Genomic DNA, 13,627 nt, shown 5'->3' with positions numbered 1-13,627 from the left:
CTCTGGGAAATGAGTGTGAACCACTACATAATATTTCCAATCCTTCTGTTTTTATCTGGTTGCATTTTTGATTTCCTTATCAGGTTAATTTTACCTTATTTCAAAGTCCAATTCTTCTTGTGCAGCAAAATAACTGTATGGATATGTATACATATATTGTATTTAACATATACTTTAACATATTTAACATGTTTGGGGGATTTTTCTGGGGGAGGAGGTGGGGGGAAGGAGAAGAAAAGTTGGAACAGAAGGTTTTGCAAGGGTCAATGCTGAAAAATTACCCATGCATATGTCTTGTAAATAAAAAGCTATAATAAAAAAATGAAAAAAAAATTAAAAAGCTATTATAAAAAAGTTCTTTCTGCATATAGACATAATTATGTGACTTATTTTTATTATTAATATGGTTTGCTTTTTTAAAAAGTTGCTCTGCTACATGATTGTTTTAATGTGAGGATTTCTTTGCTTTCTCCATTTTCCCCCTTAGTTTACAGCCTTACTTACAATCACTCAACTATTTCCCCACAAATCCCTTCCTAATTTGTTCATGTCCTTAAAACCTTCTGCTAATCATCCCCTCTCATCCTTTTCTTAGGAGAAAAACTATTAAATACTAAATAGGTGCAGGGCTATTTGCTATACATGGAGGATATTAGGATTAAATAAAACAATTTCTGTCCTGTACTAACTTTTAATTTTTTAGTGGAGCTTTGCTTTGATGTGTGTGTGTGTGTGTATGTGTGTGTGTGTGTGTGTGATAGAGAGTTCGTATGTACTTATATATACACACTCAAATAATTATTTATGGAAGAAGATAAACTGAAAAGATAAATACAAAGTACTATGAGAAATTTAGAGAAGGAAGGGAACTTGAGGTGGGATTAGAGAAGCAGGTGGCCCTGAAATTGGCTTTGGCAAAAAGGAAGAACATCAGTAGATTGAGACTGGAAGAAGCCAGGGTAGAGAGAAGGAATCTCTTCCAAGGCTTGACACAAGTGGTATGAATGAAGGAAAGGACAAAGGGAAATTCCATTTGGTTGGAATGTAGAATGCAGAGACATAAAATATAATATATTGGGAAAATATGTTGGAGATCGCTTATAAAGAGCCTTAAAAATACCAGGCTTAGGAAGAGGGAATGGATTGAAAGATTTTAGTCACTATAGACACTTTACTTTAGAAGGATATTACAGAGGATAGTATAGATATCCAGATGAAAGCTAATGGGGTAGTAGAAATAGGGAGGAGGGAGGAAAAGATATTGAGGAGTTAAAATTGACAAAAATCAGCAAATGTATGGATGTGGAGGGCATGCAACAGGGAAAAAGTCAAGGATAACTTCCCCTTCGAGGATGTCTTTGATATTAAGTCTAGTATGATTCCTTCTATTAAACAACTATTGTATAAAGAACAGTGCCTTGGTTATGGATATATCCCACAAGTCATTTGGGGAAAAGGCAAAGATAAATAAAACATAGTTCTTGCCATCATAGAACTTAATTTAGTAGCAAAATGTTGATAATCCCACAAAGGTCTTTCTTACTTTCCTTTCTCCCTCCTTCCCTTCCTTCCTCCCTCTCTCTCTCCCTGTCTCCCTCCCTTCCTTCCTTCCTTCCTTCCATGCTAATTCATCCTAATAACAAAATTACTAGACTAAGACTAGTAAGTGGGAGCAGGTTTAAATTTTTCTAAAAGCTGCCCTTGGTGTCATGAATGTGAGATTGAAATCCCTTCTGCCTTGGAGTAAATTAAAAGATTTGCATAGCTGGAAGGGCCTAAGAAGTCATCTAGTTAAACTTCACTCACATTGTATATGCTACTGATAATATCTTAGATAAGGGGACATCTTTCTGTATTTGAACAGTAAGCAAGAGAATTCACTAGCTCTAGAGGAAAGTCATTCCATTGTTGAACATTTCTAATTGTTAGAAAATATCTCTAATATTTAGCTGAAATCTGTCTCCTTGTAACTGCCCTCCTTTCATCTCTCTCTGGAACCAAGCAGAATGTCAAATTCCTCTTCCATATGACTATCTTTCAGAAATTGCTTCCCTTACCCTAAGTCTTCTCTTCTTCATAAATTTATCTATTTCTTTCATTTGATTCTCCCATGAGATAATTTCGGGTTTCTTCACTATCCTCATTACTCTTTGCAAATACTTTTGGTTTTTAAAATCCTTCATAACCTGGCCCTTCCTACCTTTCCAGTCTTCTTACATTTTCCTTCCCTTCCATGTACTCCACTTCCATTGATGCTAATTTCCTTGCTGCTTCTCAAAAAAGGCATTCTGTTTCCTGACTGTGTATTTTCACTTGCTATCCCTGTTCCCTGAAATTCTCTCCCTTCTCATCTCCCTCTCTTGGATTCCCTGAAATCTAAGCTGAACTCTCACTTTCTATAAGAAGCCTTTCCAAATCCTCATTAATCTTAGTCCTTTTTGCTTCTAAGATAATTTTCAATTTATCCTGTATATATCTTTTCTGTACCTAGTTGTTTGCATATTGTCTCCTTCATTAGACTGGGAGTGCTTTGAGGACAGAATAGTTTTTGTCTTAGCATCCTCAGCATTTGGCACAGTGCCTGGTATATAATACATGCTTAACAAATACTTATTGGGGGCAGCTAAATGGCGTAGTGGATAGAACAACCAACCCTGGACTTAAGAGGACTCAAGATTAAAGAAGAATTAAAACTCAAGATAGTAGCAATTAATACCTAGGAAGCTAGAGTGGGAAGGTGGAGGACAGTTCAAGAATGATGTTTAAGAATCCTTAAAGAGGTAAAGTAAGGAAAGGAATCTGGACTTCCCATACATTAAGAATCCATATGAGTCAATTCAGATTTAATCTTGTAATCTTGTAATATTGTGTAGTAGTAGGAACTTTGAACTAGGAGGGAAGAAGATGAGCCAATTAAAAAAACATTCAAATGAATTTTTCAAGCTAAGGTATAATTTCTTCATCTACATGCAAGACTACTCCAGTTTCAAAATGACTGCTTTGCCTCTAAGATAATAGGCTCTCAAAAAATATCAGACATGAAAAACCCTTTAGAAATCATGGAAATTGGAAGAGGTACCACAAAACTGAACAACAAATGTTTTGACAAAAAAAAAAAAAAAAAGAGAGAGAAGTAAGTCTTCAAACTATATTTCAGTGAGTTTGACTCTAATCCTGGAAAAATTCTTGATTATTAAAGATTATTGGAGAATAACTAGAAAGGGAAACACTGATTATAAAGTTAATTTGATTTCATCAAGAACAAGTCATGGGAATCTAAACTCATTTTCTTTTTTTGACAAGAATATTAAACATATAAAAAAGAAGTCCATGGATATAATCTGCCTAGATTTTAGCAAGGCTTTTAGTAAAATACCTCATACTGTTCTGGAAATAATTGAGAGATGTGATTATGTGATAATATAATCAGATGGATTTACAACTTGTGGTATGGCCCGTTGCATATTCTGAAACTATCCTGCCCTAGCCTCTGTGTTGACCTACAGTTACACCTCCAGCTGGCTTCTCAGATATCTCAAACTAGGTGTCCAGCAGCCATCTTATAGTCAACACGTCCGAAATAGAACTGTTCATCTTTCCCCCCAAGTCCTTCCAAACTCCTAATTTCTCTATTGCTGTTAAGGACTCTAGCATCTTCCCAGTCCCTCCGGTTCAAAACCCAGGTGTCATCCTTATTATCTCTCAGCCCCTGTATCTAATACGTTGTCCAAGTCTGTTCATTTCACCTTTGCAATATCTCTTGAATATATCCCTTTCTTTCCCCCAGATATTGCCACCATTTTGGTGCAGGCTCTCATCACATCACACTGAGACTATTGCATTAGCCTGCTAGTGGCTTTCTTTGTCTCAAGTCTCTGCCCACTCCAATCCATTTTCCCTTCAGCCCCCAAAATGATTTTTCTAAAGTGCAGATCTGACCAGCTATATCATTCCCTACTCAAACTCTACCCCCTTTCCCGTTTCCCCCAAAACACCAATCTGCAGGATTAAATACAAAATCCTCTGGCATTCAAAACCTTTTATAATCTACTTTTTTCTTACCTTTCTAGTCCTCTATTCTTCAAGTCAGTGGTACTGACCTCCTTGTTCCACAAATAAGACGCTCCACTTCTCAGCTGTTTTTATTTTTGCTGAGGCAATTGGGGTTAAGTGATTTGCCCGGGGTCACACAGCTAGGAAGATTTGAACTCAGGTCCTCCTGACTTCGGGGCTGGTACTCAATCTATTGCACCACCTAGCTGCCCTTAGCTCTAGGTATTTTTGCTGATCATCACCCCTGCCTGAGTATACTCCTACTCATCTCTGCTTGTAGATTAACTGGGTTCCTTTAAATCCCAACTAAAATCTTCCCTAGTAAGCTTTTCCCAACCCCTCTTACTTCTAGTGTCTTCCTTCTTAATCATTCCTTATCCGGTATATGACTTGTGCTTATTTGCTTATTTCCCCCATTCAATTGTGAGCTTCTTACAGATGTCTTTTTGGAACCTAAATATCAGATGCATCTGCATATAGTAGGTACTTAATATTTATTGACTGATAATAACAGGGCAGGAGGTCACCAATAGGGTATCCCAAAATTTGGACTTTCCCCATAAGAACCTGAGAGAGTCCCACTTTCTGCCTCCTCCTCATGACCCGGGTGTCCTATCTCTGCCTTCAGCTCCTGTTTAATGGATTGTTTGCCTTCAAATCTGACCCCTATAAGGCTCCTCAAGCTCTGCCTTTCTGTCCTCAGGACCCTACCTTGGATGCCGAAAGTAAAACTGTTACCTGGTCCCTCCTTATCTGGATCTGCAGCTCTTGGGCTGTTTTCCTATCAGATCTCAGTTATCCCTGGCTCTAGTCTCTCTGTAGGGATTCTAAACCTAAGCTTTACCAGAAGGTCACAAGAGTTCTCCCTATCTTATAGAGAGATTCAAGACGGTAGCTGTCCACCAAAACTCTTCTCTCCCTTAAGTGTTTTGAGCCCTCAGGCCCCCTGCCTGAGGGATGAATCCCAGACTGGACTTTGCCTCCCAATCTCAGGCTTCCTCTGGTCATTGCCTGGTGGCTCAATTCAAGACCTTCCCCCAATTTCCCCTTCTTCACAATCTGTTTAGATAATGTGTCACTTAGGGAGAGGGGATTAGGGGGAGGACAGAGTATCAATTGGAGGGAGAGCTCAGACTCATACTGGTTTCATCACAACTGGGATCCCAAAGCCCCTTATGTTCCTTGATTCTCTGTGGTATACTGAGGGGAAAGGAAAGGGGTCAGAAGAATAGAAAAAGAGAGGGTGAGACTATCTTTATTTTTATGCTGTCCCATCAAAGTAAACTTATTCTCTGCACCTTCAAATTGCCCCAGTGGCTAGAATCCCTGAGGATCTTCCCTCTTTTTTTTGACTAGGTAAAAGCCTCCATTCTTTGCCTCATTTCTTACCTAGTCTTAAGCATTGAATGGGTGTTGCCTCAGTCAAAATGAGACCTGTTAAAAGATCTTAGGTTTAAAAAGGCCAAGGTACCCTCACTACATCTAGGGCTATTTCCAATTTTCTTGACCCACTGCTACTAGACCGAGGAAAGAGAGAGGCTGGTGACTTTGCACAGCTCCTCCCCCTTAAATCAAATTCACTTGTAAGTCAGGATGTCACCTTCCTGAAGTCATAGTCTTCCTCAAGATTTAAGGGCAAACAATTACCTCAAGATTCTCTTCTTGCCCCTGTGCTATTTAACATTTTTAAAAATCAGCATATTAGATAAAGGTATAATAGTTCTTCAGATCTGTAGATGAGTTGGGAGGGATGGTTAACAGCTTGGAAGAGAGGATTTAAAAGTGTGACAACAGACTGAATCCAGTAAGATGAAATCCAATAACTATAAATAAGAGTCTTGGAGTACAAAAAAAAAAATGTTAGCTCTACAAATATATGATGGGAGAAGCATGAATAACAATTTTGAAAAGGATCTGGGGGTTTTTTAATATGAGTGAACACTATAATGGGGCAGGCAAAAAAAAAATCTAATTCCACTGTATTATGTCTATGAAAATTCATCTGTATTCTGGGCATCAGTGTATAAGGACATCATTAACTGAAGTGGTCAGAGAAGGGCAAGCAGGATGCTGAAGGGTCTCTGGTTCATGACATATTACTATCGGTGAAGGAGTCGGGTATGTTTAACTGGGAGAAAGAAGACTCAGGGAAACATGAGAACTATCTCCAAGTATCCGAAAGGCTGTTGTGGAGCATTTATTCCTTTTTGCTTCTCAGAGGAGCATCAGTGGAAGGGTTTTGCAGCTGGAGGATCAAAGGCATACTGTAAGGGGTCAAGAGCCTCCACAGTATCACTGCTGCTCCCATGAGGCGGTCTGAAATGGAGAATATTTGTTTGGTCTGGACTATCTTTACCTTCTGGGAAAGACTATCCTGCCTCCCGCACTTAACAATTTGGTGACTGTGGGCAAATCTGTCCAACTCTTGGCTTCCATTTCCTTTCTTGTGTGTAAAAGTGGGATTATAAAAACACACCCCTCCCAGGATTATTGTGAGAATCAAATAAGAAAATGAGGTAAAACCCTTTGCAAAGCTGTATGTATTAGCTACTTGAATGTTTTGTATGTTAACTATATTTGTCTCCCGCATACTTAAATACGAATGTGTTTTTGTGGTACCTGAAATTAAAACAATCCCAAATTTGATACCCGTTAATGTACACTGAGCACTTTTGGAGAAGGGGATTTTACTACAGTTGGGGAGACCTAGACATGAAACATAACTGAATTTTTTCTGTTCAGGAGAATTCTCTGAGATTTTGCTTTATAGACATGTGACCCTGGGTGTTTTAGCAAACCCTTGGGCTAAAATTCATGCTTCATTGTGGCATGAAAATGACCCAAGGGTCTTCAAGGTCATGCAACAGAATGCTAGCCTTGTCAGGTTTTATTTAACTAGAACACTTCAGGTATCATAGTGTTTTTTAAATTTAAAAAATTATTAAAGCTTTTTATTTACAAAACATATGCATGGGTAATTTTTCAGCATTGACCCTTGCAAAACTTTCTGTTCCAACTTTTCCCCTCCTTCCCCCCACCCCCTCCCTCTCCTTGATGGTTGGTAGTCTTAATACATGGTAAATTATCATAGTGTTTTTCAAGAAAGAAAAGTATTGCCTTCCAACATTGGTCCAAAGAGACATCTGTTGAGGGTACTGGGACCTATAAAGTCTTAAGGAGAATGGAGAAGAAAATAAATGGCTTGGATCCTAATTTTTTGTGTGCTGGACCCCTTTGGCAATCTGATGAAGACTATGGACCCTTTCTCTGCAAAAATGTTTTAAAATGATTTTTCTCTAGTTCACTTCAAATTGACCCAAGATGTAATTTGAACATTGCTTTCCTCAAGTGGCTACGCATTTTGATACGTTAAAAGCAATCAAAACATTCAGTGTAGAACCAAAACATGTTGTCAAAAATAAAATATTTGTGATCATAAAAAGTGTCACATGAATTTATGATTCAGTTTCCCTTTATTGAAACTGGTTTCAGTGAGAACCCCGGTTGCAATGGATTCAACAAACATACCTGTGGTCTCAACATAAAAATCACCATATTAGCCAGACATGTTCCATATAGATCAACTTTCTCATATAAAGACTTAAAAACTTTCCCCCAATCATAATTTGCTCTACGTCACTTTGTATGTTTTTTTTAATATTTACACTCATATTTTTAAATAGGTAGTAATATTCCATGGAATACCACAATTTGTCAAGTCATTTTCCAGTGGTTGGATATTATAGGTTTTTTCTTTTTTTTTTTCTTTTTTTAACAATTTCTTTCTCATCATTAAAAGTAAAGAAACTATGAATATAAAAAATAAGAATATTAAAGTACATAGGATTACAAAGGAAGCCAATTGTATTGAAAAAGTTATCAAATATTATTGCTTAGTTATTTTAATTGTGTCTGATTCTTTATGATTTGATTTAGAATTTTTTTGGCAAATACTGGAGTAGTTTGTCATTTCCTTCTCCAGCTCATTTTACAGATGAGAAAACTGAGGTAAACAGACTGAAATGACTTTCCCAGGGTCCAGTAAATATCTGAGGCTAAATTTGAACTCAGGAAATGAGTCTTCCAGGTTCCAAGCCTAGTCCTCTTTCCACTGTAAAATCTGGCTGCCCTATCAAAATATAGATTTTTCAAAACGTTCTGACTCCAGGTTTAAAATCCTTAGCCTAGAGAAAACTTTGTCAGATGTAATTATGTCACTCCATGGAAGTCAGGCAGCTGTGAAGCTCCCTCTCTTCTCCGCCCCTTACAAGCTTCCCAATGAGTTATGTTGCAGCAGGCATGGCTACCTTTTCATTGTAGTGATGTGTTCATGGGGGCAAATGAAATAAAATAAAAATAATGTTCAATGAGTCCTCAATAGAAAAACTAAGACCCTGCCTTTGAAAGGATCTGCCCCATTCACTCATCATTCTGACTGCAAACCCAGAACTTTTTCTAAGACCTGTACCCTGTTCCAATTATCAAATTATATTTTATTTAATCAAGTGGACTGTCACATGTCATGGTACAAGCCACCACATGCAACTTCATGTCACCTCACACAGCACATCATGTGTTACAGTATGTTATATGGCATCAAGCCGTGTGTAAAAATACCAAAAAAATCTTCAATGACATAGCTGCGATAAAATCATTGCTATGTTGACCTCAGATTCTATTGTTCATTCAACTAATAACTATATCTTATATTTCACAGTGCAAAGCTTGAGAGTTGGAGAAATACTTTTCATCTAGTCTCATTTACTATCATTGTTGTTTATAACAACTATCATTTATATAACATTTTTGTTAAGGGCTAAGATTCATAAAGAGCTCTATGTAATCCCATTTGATGTTCACACAACCCTTGTGATGAACTGTTAACACCACAGAATCAGAATTGGTAGAAAAATTAGAATCCATTCAACCCCTAATTTTCCAGAGAAGCAAACTGAGGCCCAGGGAGATTAAAGAAATTGCCCAGGATCATGCCTGAGCAGATCTTGCACCTGCCTTTTGGAAAGTGAGGGTGAGGTGCTTCGTACCTAAAAGGACTCCACCAGCAAGAGCTGCTCACTCTCTGGAGAAGCAGGGCAGTTTGGGACTAAGGAGCTGGAGGGGTTGAGTCCCCCTCTGGGGGAAGGACTGCTATTGTCCCCGTAGGAACTAGGGGACTAAGGGAGGACAAGCTGGCTGGACACCAGCCACACCATGCACACATACACAGTCACCCACTTCCCCCCAGAGAAGACGAGAAGGGCCCAGCCATTGACGGTAACAGCTTTTAATCGGACAGGAATTGGTGCATCATTGAAGACCACAATGGTCACCTTTTCTTCGGCATTCCTTTCACATACAGGGGCCCAGGAACTTCATCTGGAAGCCATTTTCCATGGGGGTGGGGGGGGATAGGAGGTTAAAGCATTGTCAGTGGTCAAGTCAGTGCTTTATTTATTTTTGTTTGTTTGTTTGCTTGTTGGTTTTTGCTTTATCTTTAAACTTTATTTTTTCCCGGCGAGTCATATTTACATTTACAGTACCTCTTAGTGATCAACAGAAAACAAAAAGGCTGTGTGTCACAGGGATACATTACCCCAAGTGGAGAAAGGCTGAGCTTCAATATTTATATATTTATACATATATATATATATTATATATTTAATGTGTATACACAGATACAGTTTTCTCTCTTGAAAGTATTAAAAAATTGATCAACCTTCAGTCTATAAAAAATACCTACTCTACAAGATAGAAAAATCTTTCCTCCCAGTATATACTGATTTACACCCAAAGCTTTTCCAAAAATGTACGAGGCAACATCTTAAATCTTGGTGGGAAAGAAGGGGGTGTGCACACATATCCATACTCACAGGAGGGGGAAATAGTGATTGGGAACAGGACAAGTTTGTGAAAGAGAAAAAGGAAAGGCCTCATATCTCAGTGCTCAGATTCAGGACTAAGTGTTTTTGGTCTCCCCTGTGGAGTCTGGGGAATACACCTGGATTCTCCAGGGGGACACGTCAAAGCAGCAGGTGATCTGATGGCAAGCTCACAAAAAAAAATCTAAAAAATCTGGAAGCACAATCCAGGCCAGGTTAATGGGGAAAGGGGAGCTGGGGAGGGAATGGATAGGAAGAAGAGAAATGGAAGGGACCCAAGAAAGGAAGAACTCAGGGGAGGGGAAATTTTTAAAAAAGTACATTTCACAAATATTCGGGGATGACATTTTTTCCATTCAACTTCTGCCTTTGGAATACCACTGTCAATGACTCCCAGTCACCCAGCACTTTCTAAGGCAGGGATTTGAGCAACTCTGGTCTCCCCGCTCCTCTTGCCAAAAGACATATCATGGTGAAGGAACAAGCTATTCTTAAGGAACAAGAACAAAAACCAATCACATGGTGGATGAGTGGTAAGGCAACCCAGTTCAGAAAGCTGATCTGCCTTATGGCACCTTAAAGTGATGAACATGAAGCCAAGAATGGTCCACACTTCTCCTGTGGTGCAGGTGTAAAAAATTCCCATGTTCATACTGAAAAAACACTATGTAAATTAGACATGGGTGTGTTCCCCAAAACAGCAGTGGCTGTGGTTATCCAACAAGCAGCAGGATAATAATACACACTAGCCATTGCTTCTTCAAGGTGTGTGTCAATGCTGTCCTAAGCTTTGCTGGGAGGCTGGCGTTTTATTATTTGACTATGCAGATACTCAAAAGTCAAAATAAGATCTTAAAAGCCAGCCACTTTCATTTAAGAGGGGATCCCAGATGACTCTCTCCGAGCCTTTTTTGTACTTAAAAAACAACTGAGCCATGATTAATACCAAAATGTCCAATGTTAGGGGAAATAATTTAGTCTCCTAAATATCTTTAGTTAATTTCAATAAATTATCTTCCCATCATCATCAATCCACTGGAATGCTGGATAAGGCCGAATCCCTAATGTTCCTATTATCCAGGGGATATCAAGGTACTTATAGTACTCAAACCAGTAGAATGGAGGTACTTTCAAAAAGAACTAAAAACCAAAAGCCTATTTTCTCAACTGATTTTGAGAGGAATACAAGCTTCATATCATAGAAATAGTGAAGGTGATTTTTCTGAATAGTTTCAAAATATTACTAACAGAGCCTGCCCCAAAAGGATTATTGCAATAAGTCACACCTGCCCCCAAGAAGATCTCAGCTACCAAGGCTTGGAAGGATTCCTGACTAAGTGCCGATAATCCTTGAATCCTGAACATCCTCATGATGTTTCTTTGTCTACACTACAGCAAGGGACAGGGTGAGGCAGAACCTTGACTAAGGTGCAATGTGCCCAATTTTTGCTGTGAAATGCATGCCTGAGCAATTCTAAGGCTACACGGGCAAGGGGAAGGCTGGGAAAGGAATTGGGAGGGGGAATCTGCTACTGCTACCAATCTGATTCCAATAGAAGTAAACTAAGCCTAACTCCTCTCAATTCTACCTCAAGAGAAAAAAAAGGCCATTCACAAGAGTTCATAACCACATTTCTATTTTAACTCACTCTTCTGTCCAGTCCATTCTAATACTCTTTAGTCACCTATAAATCAGCCTCATCCCTCTCCTTTATGGTTACAATCATTTGTTCAAAGCAGAGAAAAAGAAGCTGGGTACCCAGCTGCAAACACACTTTTATATCTGGTGTGAAATAAAATCAACTTGACTTCAAATAGGAACAGCCTGGATCATGTGTGTCCCAGATGGGTTCACAAAGTCTAACAATGCATGTTTGAAGAAGTTTTAACAGCTTCCTTTCCCTTTTATTCTGCTAAAAATCAGCTAGTCATTTTTTGGGAGCATTCCATGAAGTGTAGAGGCAGAAGCCAAGCAAGGCTTAAGGGAGTAAACTACTTGCACAAGCACCTTAAGAGCACTGAGTCAAAACACAATTTACCTGCAGACCTGCCCGAGCATCACTCGTGAGAGAGACTGGGACCAAAAGAGCTGGACAGAAGCATAAGCATTTCAGAATTAAAATGGGCTTTGAGGGATTCATAGTGGATTGATTAGCTGGAGTCAGAAGGAATCTCTCTAACTAGTCTATCTAATATGGCGAGATACTTGGAGAACCTTTCTCTCTCAAGATTGAAAAGAATCTGCCAGAATAAAGATGGAGAATCAAATCACACTCATAGAATCATTGCCTATTTCTCTAACCTCGTACTCAGACGGTTCCACTGGCAAGGAGGCAGTTTTCTTCCTCCTTCCCATTTTTCCACCTTCCCCCAGCTTCTTGTTCTGCTCGACTATATTCCCTTGCACCCTGCTAAGTCAAGCGAGGGTAGTACCCCAAACCAAAGCTGTATCTGCTTTTCTCTCAATTGCTCTGGGCTGGTTCAGGCAATGGGATGTGATCCTCCTTGCCCCTTGATGGAGATGAGACCTTAGTGGTCTAGAGAGCTTAGCAGGGCCTCCTGAAGCTCAGAGCAGCAAGGTCACACCAGGTCACCAGGACTGGAGGGGCAGCATTTCATTCTTTTACTTCACTTCTAAGATAGAGGGGTTTGTTTCCATGATCGCCACAATGATTCTGTCAATATAGTCCTGGAGACGGAAGTTGATCTCTTCCTGTTTTTGAATTGCCTCCATCAGCTGTAGGGAAAATGAAGAAGCAGATTACTATGAGCCTGAGTTTTTCATGCTGGGAGAACAGGTTGTGACCCACAGTAGGTCACAGAGGATTTCAGAGGAGTTAGTGAAGTTATGGAGGTCCACTGTGACACTAGGCTCAGTCTCTTCCCTTCCCCTCAGGCCTTCCTTGTCCTTGCTTAAAAGGCTTCCTAGACTATAGAGCTTATAAAGAAATGGAAGCTGTGAAATGCCACCGACAACATTAATTATAATAGTTCTTATGTAGTATTATAAATTATTATATTATATAGAATTATATATATTATATAGAATATTATAAATATTCTTATGTAACATTTTTAGGGTTTAGAATGCATTTTACATTCATTAACAGAGTTGATTCTCAGAATAACCATGAGGAAGCTACTATAAGTATTATTATCCCCATTTTTAAAACCAGACCCATGACTTAATTGGTAGCGAGAACTTCCAGTGAAGAACATAGGTTGGCAATTGTTCTGTGACCTCTCATCTTGATACTGAGAGATTCAGTGAATTGCCCAATGTCACATAGGTAGTAGGGGTCAGAGGCAGGATCTAAACCCAGGTTCTCCTGACTCAAGTTTAGCTTTCTCTCCACTAATCCATATTGCTTCTCCTGATTTTACAGACAAGGAAACCAAAGTTGGGAAAGAACCAAAATGCCTGTGGTCACATAATTAGTAAGTGTCAAAGGTGGAATTTTTAGCATAGTATCTATGGCTCCAAGTCCAGAGACTTCTCTGTCTCTTTGAGATCTCTGAGATTCGGGGAGGAGTTTTGGAAAGAGTGGTAAAAGGGAGAAGTTTTATTGGATTAAAAATGTTTAGGAACCCTTCACATAGGTCATTCTAAATTATCCTCAAAGCATTTCACTATCTTTCTTTCTCCAGTACACAAATACATTCAATAAGGGTGTTCATGGATAACCAAAATGATC

At 39.0% G+C, this 13,627-nt stretch overlaps 2 protein-coding genes across 4 annotated transcripts in view; both read right to left on the bottom strand.

The window, feature by feature from the left end:
• CAPN15 (calpain 15) overlaps window positions 1–4,104 on the bottom strand; it is a 114,640-nt gene extending 110,536 nt beyond the window's left edge. Inside the window, exon 1 of the mRNA XM_031945708.1 lies at window positions 4,063–4,104. The gene's annotated coding sequence lies outside the window, so the exon portion shown is untranslated. The remainder of the gene's footprint in view (window positions 1–4,062) is intronic.
• A 5,217-nt stretch (window positions 4,105–9,321) lies between these two features.
• RAB11FIP3 (RAB11 family interacting protein 3) overlaps window positions 9,322–13,627 on the bottom strand; it is a 155,071-nt gene continuing 150,765 nt past the window's right edge. For all 3 annotated transcript variants that reach the window (XM_031945704.1, XM_023497766.2, XM_031945705.1), the window contains one exon: window positions 9,322–12,669. In XM_031945704.1, the coding sequence (XP_031801564.1) occupies window positions 12,556–12,669 (114 nt within the window). In that variant the 3' untranslated portion in view covers window positions 9,322–12,555. The remainder of the gene's footprint in view (window positions 12,670–13,627) is intronic.

Source organism: Sarcophilus harrisii, chromosome 1 (genome assembly GCF_902635505.1).
Source record: "Sarcophilus harrisii chromosome 1, mSarHar1.11, whole genome shotgun sequence".
Classification (NCBI taxonomy): domain Eukaryota; kingdom Metazoa; phylum Chordata; class Mammalia; order Dasyuromorphia; family Dasyuridae; genus Sarcophilus; species Sarcophilus harrisii.
This window is presented reverse-complemented; position numbering and strand designations above follow the sequence as displayed.